This window comes from Cyrtonyx montezumae, unplaced genomic scaffold (assembly GCF_038088225.1).
Source record: "Cyrtonyx montezumae isolate F1298 unplaced genomic scaffold, pur_monq_1.0 scaffold_3, whole genome shotgun sequence".
Classification (NCBI taxonomy): Eukaryota; Metazoa; Chordata; class Aves; order Galliformes; family Odontophoridae; genus Cyrtonyx; species Cyrtonyx montezumae.
This window is the reverse complement of record NW_027072034.1, coordinates 103,605,436-103,630,338: the sequence shown is the minus strand read 5'-3', so window position 1 is coordinate 103,630,338 and position 24,903 is coordinate 103,605,436. Positions and strand designations below refer to the sequence as shown.

The 24,903-nt window shown below is 41.4% G+C and overlaps 2 protein-coding genes across 5 annotated transcripts in view; one reads left to right on the top strand and one right to left on the bottom strand.

Moving 5' to 3' along the window:
- Nucleotides 1-5,401: 5,401 nt before the first annotated feature.
- On the top strand, nt 5,402-10,810 carry YARS2 (tyrosyl-tRNA synthetase 2). The gene is made up of 5 exons (XM_065742633.1): nt 5,402-6,201; nt 6,846-7,013; nt 8,521-8,676; nt 9,017-9,187; nt 9,657-10,810. Exons 1-5 carry the CDS (start codon nt 5,402-5,404, stop codon nt 9,814-9,816), a joined length of 1,455 nt encoding a protein of 484 aa, XP_065598705.1. The 3' UTR covers nt 9,817-10,810.
- A 3,897-nt stretch (nt 10,811-14,707) lies between these two features.
- The window catches only part of DNM1L (dynamin 1 like), a 35,222-nt gene continuing 25,026 nt past the window's right edge, over nt 14,708-24,903 (bottom strand). For 2 of the 4 annotated variants that reach the window (XM_065742628.1, XM_065742629.1), the window contains 6 exons: nt 23,452-23,508; nt 22,341-22,418; nt 20,009-20,173; nt 19,291-19,400; nt 16,672-16,831; nt 14,708-15,592 (listed from right to left, as the gene is read on the bottom strand). In XM_065742628.1, the coding sequence (XP_065598700.1) occupies nt 15,536-15,592; nt 16,672-16,831; nt 19,291-19,400; nt 20,009-20,173; nt 22,341-22,418; nt 23,452-23,508 (627 nt within the window). In that variant the 3' untranslated portion in view covers nt 14,708-15,535. The remainder of the gene's footprint in view (nt 15,593-16,671; nt 16,832-19,290; nt 19,401-20,008; nt 20,174-22,340; nt 22,419-23,451; nt 23,509-24,903) is intronic. The other 2 variants (XM_065742630.1, XM_065742632.1) reach the window with 1 other exon arrangement.

Below are 24,903 nucleotides of genomic sequence, written 5' to 3'. Positions count from 1 at the left end.
AGTGATAGGAGGATGGTTGGACTAGATGATCTTATAGGTCCTTTCCAACCTTATGAACTTATGAACTTATGAGGGACCCTTCCCAGGCCGCCGTGTGACTAACGTCTCTTGTACTCTTCCAGCGTCACACCTGCTGCAGTAGTGTGAGTGCTGGGGAGCGTGTTGCCAGCTGGCGGAATCATGGAGGCAGATTTAAAGACACACTGCCCCATATGCCTGGAGAACTGGGACAATGTGGCATACACCACGCCGTGCTGCCACCGGTTCTGTTTCCAGTGCATCCAGCAGTGGACGAGCATGAAACCCCAGTGTCCGCTTTGCAAACGGGATGTGGAGTCCATCATCCACGCAGTGCAAGCAGATTTTGACTATGAGGAGCTGCCCCTCAGACCGGATGCAGTGGCGTCCATCACCACATGGAGCCCGGCAGGGCCCCGTCCAGCCCTCCTATGGCCTATGGTGCCCATGTGTCCTGTGGGCGGCCTCTCCCCTCACACCTGGGCTCTGCTCTTCAGGGAGCACCCGGCTCTGCTGCGGCCCCTTCGCTCCTGGCTGCGCCGCATGCTGCGCCGCATGCTGGGCCCCGAGGAGCAACGTGCAAATGCAGTGGTAAACAGCATCACCTCAGCCCTGCGCACTGCTGGCTTGCAGGAGGAGATCCTCAGAGAAAGGCTGCATCTCAACCTGCAGGGCCGCACAGGGAACATCGTACGGCAGTTCATCACCTTCACCGTGCGGAGGTGCAGCAGGAATGCTCACCGCTTGCTGGGCCTCATCGTCCTCCCTGCTGCTGCTGGGGCAGAAGAGCCCAACTCTGCATCACAGCCCACAGATGCCCCACGCGAGGAGCCTCCTGTCTCTGGCCCAGCACCCTCCAGCAGCCCTGCCAGCCCCAGCAGGGATGAAACGCCACCCACAACAGGAGAGGAGCTCCATGGTTGTCCTAGACGCCCTCATTCCAACTCTGCGACTGCCACCGCAGAGCAGCCAACGCCTCCTCGCCAGGAGCCAGAAGAGCCTGTGGAGAGGCCCTCTACCACCAGCCCACCTCAGTGGACCTGGCAAGCCCCAGAGAGAAAGGACAGAGACTCTCAGGCCTCATAGGTTCATAAGGTTGGAAAGGACCTACAAGATCATCTAGTCCAACCATCCTCCTATCACTATCCCTACCCAACTACTAAATCAAATCCCTAATCCCCTCATCATCACCAAAGAAGAGGCAACCCCGCCAGCAGTAATGCAACAGTGGCATAGCTTGTGGGACCGTGCCCGGCAGCAGCTGGGGATCACACGGGCCCCAGTGGCCCCCTATCGTCAGTGTCAAATTCCACCTTATAAACAACGCTGCAAATGAAAATAAATAAATAAATCAATAATAAAAAAACTAATTTTTTTTTGTTTGTTTCTGAATTCATAGTTTGACAATGCTTTTTTAAGTAGTCACTATACAGGGCAGAATTATTCAATATTTGAAGGGCTTTTTGTAAAAAGCATATAATATCTCAAGAGGTCATCAAAGGGGTTGTTGTGGTTTTGTGGTTTTGATGCCGGTATTCCACATCAGAGCATCATGCAGCAGTGAAGGAGTTAATGCTGGGGGAGCAGCAGAGGGGAGGGGCGGAGCTCCGCACCGGATGCCAGGCGGCTCTGCCTGGGCGCGTTGCTCTGGGCTGCCGTGGAGGTTCAGCACGTGTGCTTCCCCTGCAGGTCCTCCTTAACGTAAGCTCACGGCTTTTGGGTTGGAAATTTTATCTCTCTCTCAATTGTTCAATTTTATTAGATTTAGTAAAGTTACCGTTCCTTCTCAGATCGTGCCGTTGTTTTTGTAGACCCATCTCTTCCCGCTGTTTCCCCCTCCCCCCGGAGCGCAGCTCTGCTCGGGCGGCCGCGCGGCCACTGACGCAGTTTCTTTTTCTCTCCCCTCTCGGTTTCCCTTGGGTCACTGTCACGGATAACACCGTGACAATTATTGGTGGAGAATGCGGGCAGTGCAGTACTTGTACTCCATTGTAAATCTGGTGCTAAGTGGACTAAGGTTTTTCATGTACCTTATGCTGGCGTCTTTTTAAGCTCCTCATGTTCAGCACCGGAGTAATGTGTGCATACAGCTACTTTAGTGTGCTGAGGGGGTTACATACCTCCTGTCTAAACACCCTGGCTAACGTGACAGATTATGAGGCATTCGGATTGGTTTCCAGTTACTCTTTTCAGGTCTTTACCTATATTCAGGATGTCAGCCTGGCAGTTGTGGCAGTTGTGTATCTGTTTTTCTGAATGCACTCTTGGCAACAGTAATTTACATCATGTGGAGGGAGCGTTCCTCAAAACCAGAGATTGTTGAATGGCAGGGAAGGTGGAAAAAATTAGGAAAGAAATTAGAAGCGTGGGGACCCCCACTGTTATGCAGTTTTGATCTTGAGCACCTGTGGGATCCTGAGAAATTCAATGAGTGTTTAGGTAAGGAGTCATGTGACTCAGGACGATCTGAGAAGGAATGTATTGTTTGTGGTCTGGCTTGTGCTTATCGAGCTATAATTGATATTCTGGAGATAAATGGTTTCCAAACCAAGGTCCAAAGCAAAAAATGAAAACCTCGAAGTTAGACCTGACCAATCACAGGAAGCACCGGCATCAGTGTCGGTTACCCCTGTGGAAGGCCAGAAATGGACACGGCCGTCCTCGCGCCTAGAACGGAAAGAAGAAGCAGAGAAAAAAAAGGAAGATCCAGGCGAGGGGCCCTCCTCAGCACCACCACCACCACCACCACCTAGAAAGGCCACTAAGAAAAGTGAGAGACATGGAGAAGACAGCGATGATGTTGGAGTCGGCCCCTAAAGATGACTGAAATACAAGGTTCAAGAAAGGAGTTTGTACGGCGCTCAGGTGAATCTATTGTCACCTGGTTGCTGCGGTGTTGGGACAACAGGGCCAGCAGCGTGTCCCTAGATGGCAGCGAAGCCCGCCAACTGGGAAGCATTGCTCGAGACCCAGCTATCGACAGAGGAATTGGCAGATGTCTGAATGGAGTCGCCACCCTCTGGGAACGAGTACTAGTGGCTGTAAAGGATAGATATCCTTACAAAGATGATCTGGAGCCTAAGGTGGAAAGATGGAACACCGTGGAGAAAGGCATCCAATTTTTGAGAGAAACAGCCGTAGCAGAGATGCTGTATGATCCCAATTTCGTCCCTAACAATCCACACCAGGACCGTGATCCTGATAGAGTAAGGTGTACACCTGATGTATATCATAAGCTCTCAAAAACAGCACCAGAGAGGTACGCAAGTACACTGGTAGCAATGTTCCATAGATTCATAGGTTCATAGGTTCATAAGGTTGGAAAGGACCTACAAGATCATCTAGTAGGTCCTTTCCAACCATCTAGATTCGAGGGTCAAGACAGAAGACTCCCAGTTTATGAATTGACTATTACACTCCAAAACTTTGAACAACAGTTTCCACCATCACATGTTTCCATTGCAGCTGTAGTAGCAGAAGTAGGTGAGATAAAGAAAACTATACTGGAGGAACTGTCATTACTGATGAATAGGGATGAACCTGTGTCAGTATTGGAAACACCTGATGAAGACGAGCATGACCCAAAGAATCTGGTGAAGCAACTGATGCAACTGATGAAAGTCTCAGCCACCAAAGGCAACCGCCTCTCTGCTCGAGCAAATGACAGCAGTAACATCATGTCACGTGTGGCCATGTGGAGCTTCCTACGAGAAAACAGAGAGGACATGAGGAAGTGGCATAAAAAACCCACTCCTGCACTGCGAGCACGGGTGAGAGAACTACAGCAGAGATCAGCCACCAACGAAATTGCTCCCGTCACTGCAGGTAACCAATAGAGGGGCCCTGCCCTCAGCCAGGGGAGGGAAAGGGATAATAGAGTGTATTGGACTGTGTGAATTAGATGGCCTGGCACATTAGAGCCACAAAGATATAAGGCACTGGTGGACACTGGTGCACAGTGCACTCTAATGCCCTCGAGTTATAAAGGGACAGAATTGATTCATATTTCTGGAGTGACTGGGGGTTCTCAGGAACTGTCTGTGTTGGAGGCAGAAATAAGCCTCACCGGTAAAACCTGGCAGAAGCATCCCATAGTGACTGGACAGGGGGCTCCATGCATACTCGGTATTGACTATCTCAGAAGGGGACATTTCAAGGACCCCAAGGGATACCGATGGGCTTTTGGAATAGCTGCTGTAGATGCAGACAACATTCAGCAGCTGTCTGTTTTACCTGGCCTGTCAGAAGATCCGTCTGTTGTGGGGGTACTGAAAGTGAAAGAGCAGCAGGTACCTATCGCTACAAAAACAGTGCACAGACGGCAGTACCGCACCAACAGGGATTCCTTGCTCCCCATTCATAACTTGATCCGTCAGCTAGAGAGCCAGGGAGTGATCAGCAAGACTCACTCACCTTTTAACAGCCCCATATGGCCGGTGCGTAAAGCCAGTGGAGAATGGAGGCTGAATGAAGTCACACCCCCACTGAGTGCTGCTGTGCCAGATATGTTGGAGCTGCAATATGAACTGGAGTCAAAAGCAGCCAAGTGGTATGCCACTATTGACATTGCCAATGCATTCATTTCTATTCCTTTGGCCACAGAGTGCAGACCACAGTTTGCTTTCACCTGGAGGGGCGTTCAATATACCTGGAACCGTTTGCCCCAGGGGTGGCAACACAGCCCAACCATCTGCCATGGGCTGATTCAAACCACACTGGAACAGGGTGGGGCACCTGAGCACCTCCAGTATATTGATGACATTGTTGTGTGGGGTGATACAGCAGAGGAAGTTTTTAAAAAAGGAGAGCGAATAATCCAAATTCTTCTGGGTGCTAGTTTTGCTATTAAACGGAACAAAGTGAAGGGACCTGCCCAAGAAATTCAGTTCCTGGGAGTAAAATGGCAAGATGGACGTCCTCACATTCCAGATGTGATTGACAAAATCACCAGTATGTTGTTTCCCTTGGGTCACTGTCACGGATAACACCGTGACAGTGGTAAGTATAGTTTTTGATACTCAGCCTTGATGTTCATAGTATTTAGCTACCACTGACTTTGTACTACTGCAATGCTCTATGAGAACATCAAGCCATAATAACCATGATTACCAGTGTCTTTTCAGTGTCTTTTAATTCACGCTTTTCTAAAACACGGCATGAAGCAAAAAGGAGAAGTGGACAGTTCTGGAAAGTTGTAGAAAAAAAGAAGCGCAGTGTTTTTGTTGTAGCTGCTTTTATCGCCACACGCCTTGCGCAAGCTGCTCGTTGCGCGCTGTAGTATCGCTGCTTGATCTCCAGAGCCCGGCAGCTCACGCAGCAGCGCGGCTGTGGGTGGGCGTTGCGGAGTGGCGGCGGTCCCGCCTGCGGCTCCGCCCCGCACAAGATGGCGGCGCCCGCGCTGTGGCGGCGCTGGTGCCGCGCGGCGGGGCTGTGTGTCGCCCTGCGGCGGTCCCGGCTGCCCCGATCGCGGCACGTCCACGAGCGGCCGCGGCGTGCCCGGGGCTCCAAAGGGCTGCTGGCAGCGCAGTGCGAGCGCGGCCTCTTCCAGGAGGTGTTCCCGGCGCAGGGCGCGGACGAGGAGCTGGAGGCGCTGCTGGAGCCGGGCCGCCCGCCCGTCGCCGTCTACTGCGGCTTCGATCCGACGGCCGACTCGCTGCACGTCGGGCACCTGCCGGCCGTCATGGCGCTGCTGCACTTCCAGCGCGCCGGACACACCGTCCTGGCCGTGGTGGGCGGCGCCACGGCGCGGCTGGGCGATCCCAGCGGCCGCGAGCGCGCGAGGGAACCGCTGGAGGCCGAGCGGGTGCGGGCCCACGCGCGGGGACTGCGCGAGGGGTTGGGGCGGCTGCTGGAGAACCACCGCGAGCTGTTCTGGGCGGCGGGCGGAGGGCGGCCCCTGGGCCGGGCAGAGCTGCTGGACAACGCGTGGTGGTTGGGCCGCGAGCCGCTGCTCGACTTCCTGTGCGGCGCCGGCGGCCGCCTCCGCATGGGCACACTGCTGAGCCGGCAGGCCTGCCAGGCCCGGCTGCGCAGCGCCGACGGCATGAGCCTGGCCGAGTTCCTGTACCCCGCGCTGCAGGCGTACGACTTCCTGCACCTCTACCGGCACCACGGCTGCCGCGTGCAGCTGGGCGGCGCCGACCAGATGGGAAACATCATGTCCGGCTACGAGCTCGTCACCAAGTACGTGAGGACGGTGTGGGGCTGCGCGGAGAACACGGGTGGGCGGCACTGCGCAGCCAGCGGGAGCGGGGAGGTGGTCGTCCGTCAGCTTGCAGACCTGCTGCTGCCAAATGCATTTAAAGTGCCGTCACACCGAAGTGGAGGTGTGCGGTGTGCTTAGGGGTGGTTGCAGTGCTTCTCCCGGAAACAGCGAAAACTGCTGTATCCGAGTCTCTCACAGCTCAGAGATGCACGGGCACTGCTGTGAGTAGGTGGTGAAGTTTGTCCTTCGGTGCATGCTTCACTATCACAAGACATTTAGCACAGGAAAAAAAAAACGCTACAGGTATCCTAAACCCGCAGGCAGTCTCAGTTAACGGTTCAGTGCAGAAGTCAGAAGGTACATGTCGTACAAGTACATTAACATGCTAGTGCTGCTGCGCACAAAGCTATTTCGCATACTTAATAATTTTAGTTCTTTGTGCAATAAAGTTTTAAGTCCAATTTTTTTTTTCCTAAAGCTCTCTTTGTAAACTCTCTTCTGAATTACTTTGCATGCTCGCAGCTGTGTAACTGCTTTATGTAAAGGATAGCATCTTACAGGATGCCTGAGTTTTCTTCAAGATTACCAAAATACGTTTTTTCATCTTTTCTAATCCTCTCAGGATGACAGGAACAGATGTGTTTGGAATTACTGTGCCTCTTATTACCAGTACTACTGGAGATAAACTGGGAAAGACTGCTGGCAACGCAGTTTGGCTAAACAGAGATAAGACTTCTCCATTTGAGCTGTATCAGTTTTTTGTTAGACAACAGGATGACATAGTTGAGAAGTAAGTAGTTTCTCTTCATCTTTCTTCTTGGCTTTGTTTAGGAAACTGCATCGTAATGCTCCTGTGTAGCTGTTTCATGCAGGTGTGTGCAAGGCGACAGCATCCCTTCCAACAGTTCCATGTAGATCTAGGCATTAATTACAACTATATGCTAGTTAAGCAGGTGTGACTGAGCCATAGGTACTTAGGAGTAGCAGAACCTGTTTCCTTCTGCTGTGTACATCATAAATTAGTTCATGTATGACCAAAGGAATAAAGTGTGGCACTTTTGCTTCTGCCTGTGGGGTGAATACATTTCTTACGATGCATGTTAATTTCAGTACTGTAATGTCATGATATCAGACAAAATCTCTCCCGTAATAATCAACTGCAATGTTATAGATATTAATAGATGTTAAGTACCAGAAGTTTTCAGCTAGTATGAAGTACCCAAAAATGCCACGTTCTGATCATTGGTCATTTAGCTTGTTACAAAGTTCAGCATCTGTAACTGCATCACATTAATAATTGTTTATCCTTAAGCAAATTCAAATGGTGTCTTGTGTGGAAGTTGCTAGGACATTCATGTTTGTGGTTACGGACTAGATCAGGGGTCTCCAAAACTTTCTGGTTGTGCACACCTATTAGTCTTAAAACAAACAAAAGAAAATCAACTTTTTGAGTTGCACTCCCAATACATGCATATATATCTATATCCACATAATGGATCCTCTTGCATAGCCTCTGGGGTGATTGCACCCCGCTTGGGACACCATTGGCTTACAGAAAATACACATGGTAGACATTTACACTGCAGCAGTCTACCTACAAGGTTTATCTACATGGCAGAGATCTTCAGGATGTAATTTTAAGACACTGTCAAAAGTAAAGGCAGAGGAGCAAAAGAGAACCAGCAAAATATAGCTTGATTTTTAGAGATGCATCCACAGCACTTTTTGAGACTGAAAAAAAGGCTGTGTGGATATTTAACATTAGCATGTTTCATGCTTTCAAACTTTGTAATCGTGGAAGTACTCCTGTTAGCAGATTGAATTCTACACAGCTGCCATGCCCATTAAAATAATTCAGAGTATGCTTTTGATATACACTTTTAAATAGTTCATTATCCTAAATAGTCTTCCTGAAGATACTCAGTCGTTAACGGAGTGTACTTCTGTCTGATGATCAGTGTTGCTTTGCATTAACATACTGTGCAACTACTAAGGATAAAAGTTAGAACCTAATTAGTAAAGAAACAACTGCAGTAAATTCTGTATGTTACCTTTCATTAGGAAAGTAAATTGCTGATTGGAGTACTGTCTTATTTCTGTAGGCTACTCTTAATAAAATAGTAAATAAAACATGAGTTATCATTCTAAGTACACAGGCAAAAACAAAGAGTTGTTGAAAAGAATACTTGTAAACATGGATTTCTTAAAGAAATAAGAATCATTTAGTGCTTGAATGACAAAAAGAGGAAATGTGCAGTGATTGCTTTATAGACAAAGAATGTTTTCCCTGCTCATAGATACCTGAAACTCTTCACCTTCCTTCCTCTTGAGGAGATTGACCACATCATGGAAATGCATGCCAAAGAGCCTGAAAAATGGGGCCCTCAGAAGCGACTTGCTGCAGAAGTAACTAAACTTGTTCATGGCAGAGAAGGGCTGGAATCTGCTAAGAGGTGAAGTTTGATTTGTTGAGCAATTCTCTTTCAGATTTATCCAATGGTATTTATGTGTAGCTTTCCTAGGACTGTTTTAATCAAGTTAGCTGAGGCTCAGTTATTAAGAGAAATACGTAGTAATGTTCTAGACTTAAGAGATACGTAAACAATGTTAGAATTGCAGGAGAGTAGAATCCAAAAATAAATAAATAAATGCAAGAGTGGGAAGGGTAGCTCCAAAATACTTGCTACTATAAGAAGCATCAGCAGAAACTGGGGTGAGGAATCTGTTCAGCTGAGCTATGCTTTGTTCAAAGATGAGACTAGAACTGATTTTGAATGATCTTTGTTCTCACAGGTGTACCAAAGCCCTTTATCACAGCAGCATTGAGGCACTGGAAGCTATGTCTGACCAGGAGTTACAGGAACTTTTTAGACAGGCTCCTTCTGCTGAATTGATGCTTGAACCTGGAATGACTCTGCTTGACCTGTGTCGCAAAGCAAATGCCATTTCAGATGGATCTAGTGGGTATGTTATCAGCCCTACTCTTCAGTAATATCTCACTTGAACAGGTGGTAGTAGTAGTGTGCTTTCAGAAGTTTAACAAAAGGTAAGAATAATCAAATCAGGTAACAACATGACAGTTACCTACAGACCACTTTTAAGTAGGAGGGAGGTGGGAGGCTGCAATGCATTTTGAAGAGAAAGTGAAGGATAATGCAGTGTCATGTACCATACCTCCGAAATATACAGCTGAGGAAGGGACACAGCAACAGATTATGTTCCCTTATCCCTCTCTGGAGGAGTGGAGGTGACAAAGGCTAAGGCTGATTTCAGTTATTCTTGACTTGGACTGAATTTAAAATACACAAAATTAAAAATGTATTCAGTTATGAATTAAACCAAAGAAATGTGTGAAATGGTTCAGTACTTACCAGCAATAGAAATCTTCCTCTTGCAAAAATACCCACTGTTGTTGTTGTTGTTGTTTTTTAAGGTACCAGAAAATTACAGATGGTGGAGTTTCAGTAAATGGGATTCGTGTAACCAATCCTGAGACTGTTCTTATTCTTGGACAGCATATTCTCAAGAATGGAGTATCATTGCTCAGGATTGGAAAGAAAAATTACTATATCATAAAATGGCTACAATTGTGACAAGAAGAAATCTTTCCAAAATGAGATAGATACCACTTCAACTCTGCTGCTCCAAGAATGTAATAGAGGACGTTCTATACTGTGCATTACTATACAGCTCACAATCTGCCTAATAGCACAGTTTTGGCTTTCAAAATACACCAACAGAGTTCAAATAAAGGCAGCTGAGATTCTAAACATGCATGACTTCATGTTTTAGTTCTGGAAGTGAATCACTGAACCAGAAAGTAATAGAAATAGAAATCCATACTGGACTTTTTTTTTCCCCATCTACTGTACGTCTGATTCCTTCAGGATAGATCACACTTCACGTAGGCCACAAACAGCAGTAAAGACTGCACACTATATTATGGCAGTTGTACCTACACTGGATTTTTTAATATCTCTGAAGTTACAATTTGTTACAGCTGGGCTTTTTCTTAACTTTCAACTTTGAAAGTTACTGCCGTGGCTGTCAGTATCGGCTGTTACCTGTGAAGAGTACACAAGGTTCACGTGACGTGCTCTCTCCACTAAGAAACAACATACAGATCTAAAACACCGAAAAGGAGTGTTTGGAATTGCCTTGGAATGAGTACTGCTGAAGTACAGAAGTAGAACACTGTCATATACAACTCTTAGAGACTTAAACAGATAAAGAGATTTTTAAAGCGCCACTCAGAAGCATATGCACAAGGAGATGAAAAGATCCATTTCAAGGTGTCAAGATGGAGACTCCTGTGACTACTGTGTTGTCAGAAGGAGGGTGAACACTCACGACTTACGTTACAGAATAACTCACAGCAAGATTAGTAAAGGGATACTTGAAACCTGTCCTGAAGATGAATGCTGCTGTTAACTTTTGACTTCCTAACATAGAAAATAAGGCTAAATGGGTAAGGACAAACAACCTACAATCAACAGGGCTTTTTTGTATTTTTTTTCTTAACGGGTTTGGTTTAAAGCAAGCTGCAGAAGACTCACAATAAATAAGTAAAACAGTTAAGTCCTGAAACTTCTTCTTGGTTATGTATGGGAGTATACTGCGTATGAGCTTTTCAGCTTTAATGTGGTAATAGAGAGCAAAATCACTTCTTGAAATGGGAGGGGAGATTGATAGGTGCTTTTGCAATTAAAGTCCAACCGTTCAGATAGAGCAACAAGTAAAAGCAATACCCCTTCATTACAGAACAGAAAATCATCCTAGTGCCTACGGCCTAGTTAACATTTGGGATCACAGCTCTCCCATTCCCTTGTAAGGCCAGCACGAAGGTGAGAACTTATTTCAGGGGGTAGGTAGAACATTACTCGCTTAACGGGATACGCACATCCTGTGTATTACTGTCTTTAATGTTCAACAGTATTTAACAACGTTGTGTATATTGTATAGCTTTATGAAGAAAAAGAAGTACATGAGTTATTCCTACCTTGAAAAAACCTACATCTATCCTGTCAGTTCTCAGAACCAGTTTGTGTTTCTTGCGACTTTGCCTTACGCTGCAGTAATGATTACAGCTCTCCTAAATGAAGAAAAAAAATAAATCACAATTTTTATGAGAAAAGGATAGAAGAGGGGAGAGAGAAGCTAAGCAATTTCAAAAAGTTTGTTTTCATAGAAGATTGTCTGCGTACTTTTGCAGAAACCTTGTCCTTACATAACAGAAGCATTACAGCAATATGAAAACATGCACCTGAGAATGAAATAACACCAGTGCACACCCACATTAACATCAAAATAAACACAACAGATCAGAGTTAACAGCTACTTTCTGTTTGCAGGCAAAACTAAGAGTAGAATAAGTCATTTTTCATACCTGATCTCCTGCCTTTTCTCCCTTTTGTGTTCACACAGTGGATATATCCTACACCTATCCTCACATTTCAATTTATTTTTAAAGTATTAGCACCCACTTCAACCAGGTATTAAAAGGATTTTATTTATTTTTACAGATACAAAATTAAAGTAAGTTCTTTCTACACAATGCCTATAATGAGATCCATCAACTCCAAGAGCTTTATTCTGTGGTTCTTTCCAACCAGCTCCTAGCAATCCAACCCCCTCCCTGATTCTCTCTGAGAGGCAGCTAGATGCAACCACTGCATTTCATAGACAGCTTGTACAGTGTTGCACCTGAGCATTAGAACAGTAATGCCCAGGATCAAAGACAACTTAAAAACCCAGTATTATTTCTCATATACCCCAAATCAGGGATGTTCAGGTGATCATTTAGAGACAAGACTTGTTCAAAGGTGAAGTGGAAATATTATATTAAATACTTACTGCATGTGCAAATTGCAAGTATAGAGGAAAAAAAAAAAAGCAGTATTTTTGGGTTAGAGATTTATAAAGAGCACCACCACAAAAACAAAACAATAAAACCCCACATTTGTTCAGCAGCTGGAAACAAAGCAAAGGACTCAAGTAGTGGCAGCTAGCAGTAGTGGTGGCTGCTTTCAAGAAGTGCTAAAATTTGTCAAGGTGTCAAACAAGATAGAAAGTAAAAGGGTACACAGTAAATACACAAAAAAGGAACTACCTGAACATAAAAACACCTTCAGCAGTTTAAAAGGTGTAGCTATACAGAAACAAAACACAACTGGTGTACTTATTTTTCTTCTTTAACTTTGAACAATTATCTAACTCTCTCACCTCTCAATACAGTTTGGCAACAAGTTCAAAAAAAAACCATGCATTTAAGAACTTCAGTATGTGCAGAAAACACAGGTTAGCAGTGTGCTTGCAGAAAAAAAAACAACAAAACAACCTCATAATAATTCAGTACCATTTGCAAACAGAAACAGCAGATCGGTAAGCTGTTTCTCCTGCTGCAATTCCAGAAAGCAGAGACCTTAGTTTGCAGTATATCCAGTCTGGTGTCTCTCAAAGCTAGTCCTCCATACCGCAGAAGTTAATGGTGACTTTACTTGAGTTTGTTACATTTTACTTCAGAATCCAGTTTGAAGCAGACAGACGCTCCCCTTACCCACCAAGTGAAATTTGAAACTGACTTCTAGAAATCCACAAAATTTATTGACAAGCTTTTCACACACAGATACTGTGTTTTATTTACAGTACTACCACATACAGGTCAGGTATTAACATCAAGCATTTACTAGTCTAAACTTGGCTACAGAAGTTGTTCTCGCTGGGATTGTTTCATTGGGTAGAAATTGTCTTTTAAGGTGAAAGTTGATCGCTGATGACAAACATTTCAGGTTTTAATTGACTATAAGAGATCTGTAAGGAATCAATGAGATTTCTTCTAATGATGGCAGCAACAACAGCACTTAATTCTGTTTCAGATGATCCATCATTTGAAAATAATTAATGGCCACCAGCAGCCTGTCAACCCCATTACTTACACAACTGCAGCAACTGTTACAAGAACTAAAAATGAAGAATTGCAGGAGGGCAAGTGCAAACTTAAGGCTGTATAAGTATTCTTAGCTATCCTATAAACTTGTAAGGGCATGTAGTCCTGCCACCTGGACTAAAAGTGAGTTCAAAAAGTTTTATTTCTGAGATAATCTTATACAGTATCTGTTTATTTAATAACAGGACTGTTACAGCATGGATTTTTAAAGATTTGAATTGAGGATGACAAGTTCATTTCTTGGCACTCAAACATTACCAAGTCGAAAGTGTTTGTAGAACAAAAGATATAATAACATTTCCAAAAAAACCTCAAAACCCAACAGATGAACATTTTGGAGACTTCACATGACATTACAGAGCCAGTTATCACTTGCAAGACATTCTTAAATAAATAGAATTCAACTGCATCATGTAGCACTTGAAAAATTTGCAATTCAGAGTTTGTCTTGACAACAGATTATTGATCAACATTTGGGAGTTAAAACTTAGGTAGTCATTCACTTAGGGACAGTTCTACTTGGATGAAAACATTTCCCAAATGCCAAAAGTACAAGGCAAGGAGACGAAGGGAATTCCAACTACAATGTATCACCTTCAACAAAATACTTAAAAGCTTTCACTGTTTGCTACAAATTTACTGGAGAAGTGGCTTACGCTTTCTGAGAACTACCATCCCTGAATAAGAAGCAAAAAGTTGCAATTCCTTCCTTTATATTCATTATATATAACATATACATCATGACTTTTCAGGCTGTTTAAAAATACACATTACATTTCTGTGTCCTCTGAATTACTTCAGATAACTCATAAAATAGCAAGAATTGCACGTGGGATATAACTTCCTGTGTTAGCAGTGGTACCAAACTCAAAATATTATGTGGGGAAAAAAAAAAAGCAGATCTTGATGGAAACTCAGACCTTAACAGTTTTTGAATTTTCAATCTTTAGCAGCTTACAAGAGGAATTCAGTTTCTGCTAATGGATGAAATGAGGGAGGAGCTGAATAGGGGAATAAAAACTCCTCAGTACTGGCCTCATGTGCTAGAAGCTGACCAAAGCTGTTAACAGCTCTGTCTCATTTTCCACATTCAAGCTGTGTTGAAGCTGATAAAATATGGTGCTGCTTATAGTACACATTTTTTACTTTATACAAAAAAAAAAAAAAGTAGATCTGCTTGAAAAGTACATGCAAGTGTGCTGGGTGGAATTTAAATAATTGTTTTAGTCATAAAAATTGAATGCTTACCCTTTAAAGGTTAGTGTGAACAGTGTTTGACTGTATGAATTACAATCAGAAGAAAATTTCCAACTTAAGGTTTCCTATAATGTGATTGTCCTCAAAACTCACACAAAAAAAAGAAAAAAGCTACTTACAATACAATTTCCTTTAAAGTAACTGTGAACTCTAGTATAAATATTCCAATCTCAGACTTTCTTTCATATTGTCCTATCTACCAAAGTTTGGTAGTAAGTTGTGAGGATCCCCTTCTCCCTGGCCAACTTCATCTGTTTTTGAAAAAGACACTTGTTATCCCGTAAGTTTTGAAATCCATTTTTATTTTATGTTTTCAGTTGTGCCAGAACTGATTTACTATTGGATGGTCCAGGGGCTTGGTCCCAAGGGGGAGGAAGGGGAAGGTGTTCTTGTACCTGATCACAAACCCCAACATTTTAATGCAAGCTCCAGTGCACATCAACAACTTGGCACCCACTTGCCAGTAGGCCTTCACTTGTTCACAAGCTCCAGGCTGATTCATCCAACGTTATACTCCATTAAATGAAGTTGAAAATTTTGTCTGCAGTTTTAACATTCGGAAAGAAATGGGGACACACATGTAGCAATATGGTAGACATGTCTACTGTGCTATAGAATTGACACCTCCATCTGTCATAGTGCATGCAATATATTCATGAAAGAAAATACTTGGTGCTCTCTTCTCTTCACAGTATTTAAACTTCTATTGTAAAAGCAGCTTAAAACTATGCCACGAGACTACACTGTCCATCTTAACCACAGGCAATCTGTTTATCAAGTCAGGCACTGGAACTTCATTGTATTTCCCCAAGTTCAAATGAGCCTGTCACTAAGACAGTAGACTTGGTCTGCTTTAATTTGCACCAGAAAGCTGGTAAGGAAACATTTAGAGCCATTTATTATGTGGATTAAATACAACTTATTTTGCAAAATACAGCATATTTTTCTGTTTGCAAATCAAACCAACTGTCTTTACATGAGCAGATTTACACAGTTGCAGTACACAGATAAGAGTTCATAAATAAAAATTATACTCCGTATACCATGCCTAGCAATTCTGAAGTCAGCATAATCTCCAATGCATATAAATAGCATGGCTGGTACAGCCTTCACCAAAGGTGTGTCTCCCGAATCTCTGCAATTATTTGACTGGCTCGCTGCAAGGCCTGCACATGGAAAGACAAAACACACCAAAGCTGATCAGTATTTCTGAAAAGATTTCTCAAAGAAGCAAGGACGACAGTCAGAAAGTGTGATGTTAGTATTTAAATCAAAGTCAGTCATTCTCATTAGTGATAATAACGGGTATGGACACTGATAAACAACAGAACCTTCCATCTGCAAAATACTGTGCAAGTAAAAGCTATTGCAGAACAGAAGACAGTGCTAAGACTTCAGCAAAGATATAACTGAATTGTCTCTCGAGAGATGAGAACTGAGTTACTTTAAAACTGCATTTCTAGTTATTAGTGAAAAGAACTCACTGCCATTGTTTGGAGCAACATTAACATGCTCAAGTGTTCCCAAGAACACAATTATCTTAACATTTTGTATGTGTGTATACACAAATTCTCAAGAACAGACCTTTCCACTGTACACAAATTTAATGTTTTCAATATCCCCCTAAAACAGAGGGGGAAACTGCACTTATATTAATTCTGTATTCAGGTGCAGTCACTACAATCTAACCTGCTAAACTTCAAAAATGTAAACTGTTTTGGTTTAAGCTCAGAATACCAACCAATACTAAAACTGAAGTATTACTCCAATCAGGAGAAATCCAGAGTTGTGTGTGGTCCAATGAAGCTTTCAGTTTTAAGACACTTCTCCTCATTCAAATACTTTTATCACATAGCTGCAAAGACTAAACTCACTACAGGCATCTTGGATAAGCAGCATCTCAGGGCATCTGATCTCTCATGTGTGCACTGTTAGAACAGACTGTGCTGCTCACAAGAGAGAGGCACCTCTCGCTGCTACATCAGTGAAGCTGCCACTGATGTAGAAGCTGCACTGATGCATCTGAGAGGCATTCTTTTCTATATAGTTCAATGCTAAGAAGCATTCTGCTGTAGCTATAAGCACACTGATATGTCACATAACTAAATAATGAAAAGGGGTTTTTTTAAACTGAACACAATAGAGGAAAGTTAAATAAGAGCATGTGTTCAGAAACAAAAATCTAACATTTACATGGTTTCAGTTCCCTGTTCCCATAGGTCCCTGATCTTTCTTTCTTTAATACCTTGAGCATGTCAGCTGCTTCTTTTCTGCGCTGTGCCATGTCTTCAGATTCTGTCAGAAGGTCATCCAACAGCAAGGATTTATACAGCTGGCCCACCAGCTCACTCTGAAGAGTGTCTTTCACGTGGTTCACCAGAAAATGCATCACTGCCTTTGGCACACTGCAAGCACACAAATAATGTTTCTTCAGGACATAATACTGAAAACCAGGCCTAGATCAAAGAATTCACAACATAAGCAAGCAGCTTCACAGAACCCTGGCTCAAACTTCCAGAAATCTACCACCAACATATAAAAAAGCGTTTCTGTCTCAACTAAATGAAGTATCTTGTACAATTTAGAATATTAATTTCATCCATATGGGATGACTGTATTATAAAGGACATTAATATATACTGTAAAAAGTAACATTAAAAATAAATTACTTCCCCCCCCCCCCACTAAGGACCAAAAACCAAATCTCCACTGTGCTACGCATGACAAAAAGGCTATGTGAAGGGTCTGGACAATGTGCCCAATGAGAAGCGACTGAAGGAGCTGGGGCTATTCAGTCTGAGGAAGAGGAGGCTGAGAGAAGACTTTATTGCTCTCTTCAAATACCTGGAAGGTGACTGCAGTGAGAGCGGGGTTGGTCTCTTCTCATTGGTGACATGTGACAGGACAAGGGGAAATGGCCTCCAGTTGTGTCAGGGGAGGTTCAGGTTGGATCTCAGGAAACACTTCTTTAGAGAAAGTGTTAAACACTGGAATAAGCTCCCCAGGGAGGTGTGGTTGAGTCACCATCCCTGAATGTGTTCAAAACCCCTTTTGGATGTGGTGCTCAGGGACATGATTTAGCAGTAGGGTCGTTAAGAGTTCAGGTAGTATGGTTTGGTTGTGTTCAGACTTGATGACCTTGAAGGTCTTCTCCAACCTGAGTAATTCTGTGACTCTATGAATAAAGTACTGAAACTACTGGAACCTGATTTGCCTGGGGACTTAAGATATGTGTAGGAATACTTTTCTGAAACGGTGAGCAAAAATATTTCCACGAGCAAAGGCAAAATAAAATCACTATACTAGAACAGTACCAGAATCTGAGGATATAAATGGAGGATCAAGAAAATCAAATCAATGCACCTTGGTTTAATTTCACCAGAATAGCAGCAACTGACAGTGAAAACATTAATTGTCCTTCTCAACTGATAAATAAAAAATAACAGTTTAAACAATTACATTCTTGATGCAACACTAAAACTAGTTTACAACTAGAGGAGACTGGGAGCTGGTATACAGTCAGTACTGACTCACTAAGCAGCAAATCCATGTGATCTCATGTGCCCAGTGCTAAATCCAAATCAAAACCATTATCCTGGGCAGATCAAGAGGTTTTGCTCAAAAGAATATACTTTTTTTCTGAGTGCATGCAAATCTAAACAGTCAGATCCAAGATGAACCTGGATCCATCAACACATGTCAACTTTTGGAACTGTACTCCCATATTTGGTTTGGAATTTTCCCCACTAGGCTGTTCTGCTTTAAGGTTCCTTCCTGCTTAACTAAGGAGTGATTTCCAGGAAATCACGATGCAACCATATGGATCTATCAATAGTAAAATAACTCATTTTAAATCCTCTTTTCAAGCAGATGCGTTTCAAGTTCTATTGAAAGAAGAATTTAAGAAGCTCAAAATATTTTGGGAGTTTCCTGGCTAAGAGTGAAAGTAAAACTCTGGTATCTATAACCCAACACAGCTTTGAATCTTCCAAATAAGAGACTGAATCAGCTTTGCAAGTGTGATGTGGGATTGACACGAGTATGATATTCAAAAGATTTATTAAAAAGATTACTGAAGTAGATCAGGATGTTTTAATGCATCAAGTTTACAATGCTTGGGATAGTATTTTTGCTTCATATTTAGTGCAAAGAATGTAAAGGGTTTGTTTAGAGCACACAAAGAGGTAATACTACTAACGCATTAGTAAAATTAAGGTAAGCAAAGCAATTTCCTGCTGTGAAATATCAAAAATTATGCTGAGGAGAATATTAATTAATTTTCTTGGCAGAACAAAACTCCAATGACCTTGCAAATTTGTTTAGAAATTCAGTTTGCAGAGTCCTTCCTCTAAATAAGAAAACAAAGTCAAGCTTTTCCACAAAGACAAAAGGGAAATTAAGCATTCTTCATTGGGAAGGGGGGAACATTAGAATAAAAAAATAAATAAAGTTGTTTTTTAAAATAAACTGTCCATAGCTGTATACTGTGGAAATATCTCCTGATATTTCCAGGCTAAGGACTAGAAAACTTAGCTTCAGCAGTCCCTGTTTGAAACTAAAAGGACAGCAAAGCTAAGTCCTACCATTGCTATGTGACACCCAGTGTTTATTCCAGTTATTTGCTGACAATCATTCATCTGAATTGCAACAACCTCTAGAAAAACTGCCACTTCCTAAATAACTAATGGAACCACTTACACCAATATAATGCAGAATTAAAGCTGTTAGAAAAAACAAGTACTAGTTCAGCCTTCTAAATTCTGTGAGAAATGTTATAAAAAAAAAAAGCAAGATGACATAAAACACTTGAGACCTCATCACAATATTTGTATGACTTAAATGCATCTAGGTAGCTTTGTTTTACCTGTCCTGAATATTCTTTCTGACAATAAGGAAATAAGATTTAATGAGTCGTTCAATCACTTCACAATCTCGCTGCTCACGGGCAGAAAGTTTGCGTGCAACAGGTACAGGCTATGTAAAGAAAAAAAAATAGAAAGAAACCTCACGTTAAATTCTGCTCATTTGTATAGGTAAGTAAAACTAAAACTGGGAGAGACCAAAACAAACTATTGCTCTTTCAGTCTGATAATTTGATACACAATCTGTCTCACAACACTACTCTACTGCTGACCTAGAGACGTCAAAATCCAGATCTTTAAAACTGAAAAGACAGAGGACACCAGCCACTTTATCTTATAAAGCTCACAAAAGGCAGTAAGCTCTGCCAATAATCTTCATGCATTTTTAATTTAAATGATTGTCTTCCTCTAGCATGAAAAATGCCAACTTCAGAAAAAATGAATGTGCAGTTGAACTGAGGCAAGCTGAGATATGCTTCTGTTTTAGAAGTGATCTAGATAAGAATTTCACTTCCATAGAAGTTTTTGAAAGGAAGCCAATTATCCCAAATTGTAGGCTGAAACTTCAAAGGTTAAAGGACTGGAGCTCCCTGTTTCCATAGTGGTCATTATTCATGAAGATACATATTAGTAGCAAAGTCACAACCTAGAGAATTCCTACATTTTATTTTCTGAGCCTTAACTACAAAGAGGAAGTATGCATCTTTCCATGACACTCACCACATCTAACAGGTTTACAGCATGTCCTTTTTGAGGACTAGCAGGAAGAGCTGCAGCAGGTTTTGACTTTTCCTCTGCTGATACCTCCTCTGCTTTAGAGGGTTTCAACATTCCTCTCCAGTTGCCCGTTCCAGACTCCTGAGATACCTCTGCTCCAGCAGCAGCCTGCACAAACAACACAAAGAAAAATGTCAGAGTTAAATCTAGAGCACTACAAAGAAGATCAAATTTGTTATTAGTAAGCTACAGGTAAGAAAGACTCAATTAAAATAGGATTTTCAGATGTGCATTTTTATTTCTATATACTGCTCTTCACAGCCCCCACTTTTGTTTACCCTTTGAGAAACCAATTAGAAAGATACTTTCAATCCATAATAAGTCTAAAATATCAGTAAAATGAAAGCTTCTTAAACTTGCATTCTTCCTAATAACAGTATGAAATTCCCTGCACAAGCAAGCTTCAGCATTTATAGATTGCTTCGGAAATACAGTTTTCCTTAATCTAGTGGCTTTTACCATGTACTCTTAGAGTAATATAACCTACATTATCAGGATCAATCAGAAAACATATTTTAAGATTCGCCACAAGCTCCTGAAAGACCTCAATGTATTTAAACTCTTTGTATAGAAATCAAAGTTATTGTAAAGAACAGCTTATGAAGTAAATGAAATAAATGCAGGTGTATGTTTCCAGGTATCAAAGCTATGAATGTATTTGCGTGGACAGAGCTTGTGTTACAGAAGGCTTTTCAGTACCAAATGGGAAAAAAAAGAAGAATCTCCATCTTCTGGATAGCACAGCCTGGGAAGTAAAGTTTGCATTGCAGGGAAAGAATGATTTTGTTCTTCTGAGAACAGGACATAATACCCAACTCTTACATATTAGAAAATACTGGACAAAAATATCAGTAGATAGTACACGTTAGATTAGTATTAAAAAAGAAATTATTCTGATGTGGAACAGTGTTAATTTTTGTTTTGTACCTTCCTATAAGTCTAGCAGCTGTATACTACATACTGTAAAAAGCAAACAAAGAAAAAAAAAAACAGTGCAAACTTGGTGCTGATCAGTAAAGGCTCTGAACTGCTACTACTTATGTCTTCCTCCAGGAATAGGAGGAATTGAGGTAGAGCCATCTATTGTGCTTATAACTAAACCCACCACTACAGGCTCATCTTGGGTCTAACGAGTGAGGGAATGGCAAATGGAGTATACATGAGGAAGAAACCCGATGGAAATGTGCACAACAGTAATCTTAATAAAATTGCACTGTTGTTCCAAGAAATACAGAATACATTATAAGAACTCCAATGAACCTCTACTAATAACAAATAACCATTGAGAAGGAAAGCTCCACTACTCTCTGATTTTAAGACAGCTATTTGAAGTGGCAAAACCCCTATACTTCTCCCACTCAGTATTACTGTGGAGCATGCTTTATCTCCAAAGTAGCTTCAGAAAGCTACGTTCTTTTGTAAGAAACAGAGCACCATAGTATACACTGTTTAATAAAGAGCAAGTTTTGTGGGAAACACAAATTAAATCAAACTCGGCAGTTTCCTGCAACTTCTGCAGTCACAACTATATCTTCACTGTAGCTCCTGATTTCTTTTTAGGTGTTTGCAGCATATCAGAACCAATAAAACATCGACCAAAATCATAAAGCTGACTGATTTTGACTTAAACCACTTTGCTCAGGACAGCTTTGCACTGGAAGCAGAACATACATACGCAGTAAAGCAGAATGAGTCTTCTTAGTTACTCCTACTACACAAATTTGTGACACTCCATCTTCTGCAGCTTCAATGAAAGCAATTAGCAAAAACACCTTTACAGTACTGAGCTGTTATTTTAACGTGACGACAAGTCTGAAGTGCAAAAAGCCACTGCAGAATACATTTCACACATAGAGGTGAACAGTTAATGCCAGACAACAAGGGGGTTCAGTTCTAAGAAAGCCTGTAAGGATTCCCTGCAGAAAGCAGGAAACTCACATTTTTAGTTTATCTTCTGTTCTTCTTTAACTGTCAACACATTAAAAACATGCAGTTTAACCATGCTGAAAAACTTGGATTACAGTACTGTTGCACCAAACAAGCAATTGACGACAACATATTACAACCAAGAGTTTAAATAGCAAGCAGTGGCTTTAACACCTAGTTGCACATCTTTACCCACCACTGTGCATACTGACATCACGAAATGTCACGCAGTCTACACCCATCTTGTTATTAGGGAAAGAGCCCTAAACACAGACTGCTTCCTGTAGTACCTGAGGTGCACCACAACAACAATCGGCATGCAGTGCTTATAGGAAAAATCAAGACAGACCTTGCCATCAGCCTCAGCAGAAGCAGCAGTAACAGCCTCCTGGGAAGCAGGTGGCAATGCACCTGGAGCTTTAGTAGACTAAAGAAGGTAAAAAAAATGCAGGGAGGAAAAAAATTCAACTGGAGACCACCAAATCTACCTAGCAAATTCATGCACTTTTAGCTTCTAATATGTGTATGTTTTTTTCTAACCCAGAAAATATTTTGTATTTGCAAGCAAACCAGTAATAAAAGCAGTGAAAAAAAGCATGTTCAAGACAGGTAGGGCACTTTTGGTTCATCTTGTCCTTCAATTTCATCTCAGCTCCTACACTGATGATTTAAAAATGAAGTCAACTAACAGAACACAGGGCACTGAAATCAGACTCTAGATAGTTCCCTTACATTCTCGGTTAATCCATCAGCTGCCTTCTACAGACTAGAGGCAGTAACACTGAAGAACCTCTCTGAGACCTTATAGTTTTTAAGCTAAGAAACTTAAAGAATTGATTTCTACCAGCTGTACTAACACCTATTATAATCAGAAACTTAAACCATATTCTGTGCATTCAAATTCAAAATACTTCACAGAATACTAAATGCGTGACTGTCTAAAATCCCAGCTGATCATCAGACTTTCCATCTCTACAAGGCAGTATTTTCATGATGCTTGGTATCCAAGCTCCAGAGATAGCACACAACTGGATTATGACAATCAACAACTTTATCCCCTCTATCTTCTCTCAACCCCCCAAAAATAAGGCTGCACTAAAATTGCAGTCTGGCACAGTAAATATTTTAGATCAGTTGTTAATCTTCTTCCTTCATCTGCAAAATTTTAAGCTTCATCTGAAATGACATTCAAGTAATACGTGTAATGTTAATATAGACTTGTAGGTAAGTCCTCAGAAATCCCTGATTTAAAACCTGCCAAAATAAAAAAAGGCATCTTCAGAAGAAGAAAAGGCATTCTACTCCCACCTCATGAAATCAAAAGAAGAAAGTCAATACTTGGAAGCTTCCCAGAGTGTTACTAGAGCAGCACATCAAAGCTTCCAGCATTTACATTAGATCAAAGGAGAATGCATTACATTGAAAATAAACAAATTAAAAAAAATAAAAAAAACATTTACCTTGTCTCGTGGCACAGAAGAGGGCAATTCCCGGGCTAACCTGTTACGCCGTTGTTCCTTTAAAAAATAATCCAACAAGACTTCAATTATGCACCTCTCTGTCTCAATACACATCCAACATTCATACATTACAGATGAGTTCAAATTTTAAAAGACAATACGCTAATAATTTAATCTCACCTAGTGCTTTGTAATTATACTATGATTCTATAAAAGCCTCAATTCTTTGGATGAAACTACTTTTGACTTGATAATTAGAGTAAATTATCAACATAAAAAAAACTCTGCAAAACTTTTTGCAACACTTTTCATAATCAAGACTAGAGCTTTTAAAAACAGGACCGAAGCTAAGCAGTTTGACTCAGTGCAGATCCCCTATAACCCTCATTAAGCACTGTATCTTCAAAACAATCCAAAAGGATTCGCTTTCACATCCAGCATAGCTTACTCTGATTAGCCCAAAAGGAAGCACTGATTTTACAAGAAAAAAGAATTTGAAATGATCAGAACAAACAAAAAAATGATTTTTCTTGATATTAATAACTGATTCTTCACTGAATAAAGGTAAGATGTTCTACATGCTGTTGCTTCAAAATGTTCAATGACCTGATCATGAAGATATTGGAAAAATAACTAACTTAAGTAACACAAATACAATAATTTCATATACTCAACCAAGTCCTAATTCTCATACTCACAGAAGTTTGTGCAGACATTGTACCTGAACTAGAATTTACCTTGGTAGACTGCTCTTCAATCAATTGCATAACCAGTCAATATAAAATACATAATAGAAAGCAAGAGGTTAGAACTGACAAACAGAAATGACAGTACAAGCATTTAAAAAAAGAATGCTACTATGAAAAAATGTGTTGGATAAAGAAGCAAACAATATTAGCAAGCTCTTGGGTAGATGGATGAAACACTGCAATGAAAAATCAGACTTTGAGAAAGAAATCTAATAGCACTTGTAGAACAACTGCTTCTATAGGATTATGATAGCAACACTGATTACCAATCAAAATTGAGCATGCAAAACAGAAAGGCTCCTGACATTGTAAAAACAGAACTATCTTCTTAGTTTCTCTTCCAAAATTTGGTTTAATAGCCACTAATCTGGTGCCCACCTTAATTTTCAGAGAGACACAAGAGGTAGAACTGTTTTCAGTAAAATATCAACTCTGAACGTAATTTGCAATATAAACCTAATAAATCAACTGATCAAAGTGTACACCATGTTGTAAAACAATCAACCTCTGTACTTCAAAATATTCAACTATGCTTCAGAAACACCTGAGAAGTCTGTTCTTTCATTAGTTATTTAGGTTCTCATTTGAAGAGTCAAAAGATAAGACAGTTTTAACCAACATATAACCCACAATTATAGAAAATTCCTTCAACTTATCAGCTCTTGCGTTAAGCATACTGAACTTATCTTCGATGAAGGTGTAT

Coding starts and splice junctions, on each gene's coding strand:
- YARS2 (XM_065742633.1), top strand. CDS start 5,402: ATGGCGGCGCCCGCGCTGTGGCGGCGCTGGTGCCGCGCGGCGGGGCTG. Junction 6,202..6,845: donor GGCTACGAGCTCGTCACCAA/GTACGTGAGGAC, acceptor TAATCCTCTCAG/GATGACAGGAACAGATGTGT. Junction 7,014..8,520: donor CAGGATGACATAGTTGAGAA/GTAAGTAGTTTC, acceptor CCCTGCTCATAG/ATACCTGAAACTCTTCACCT.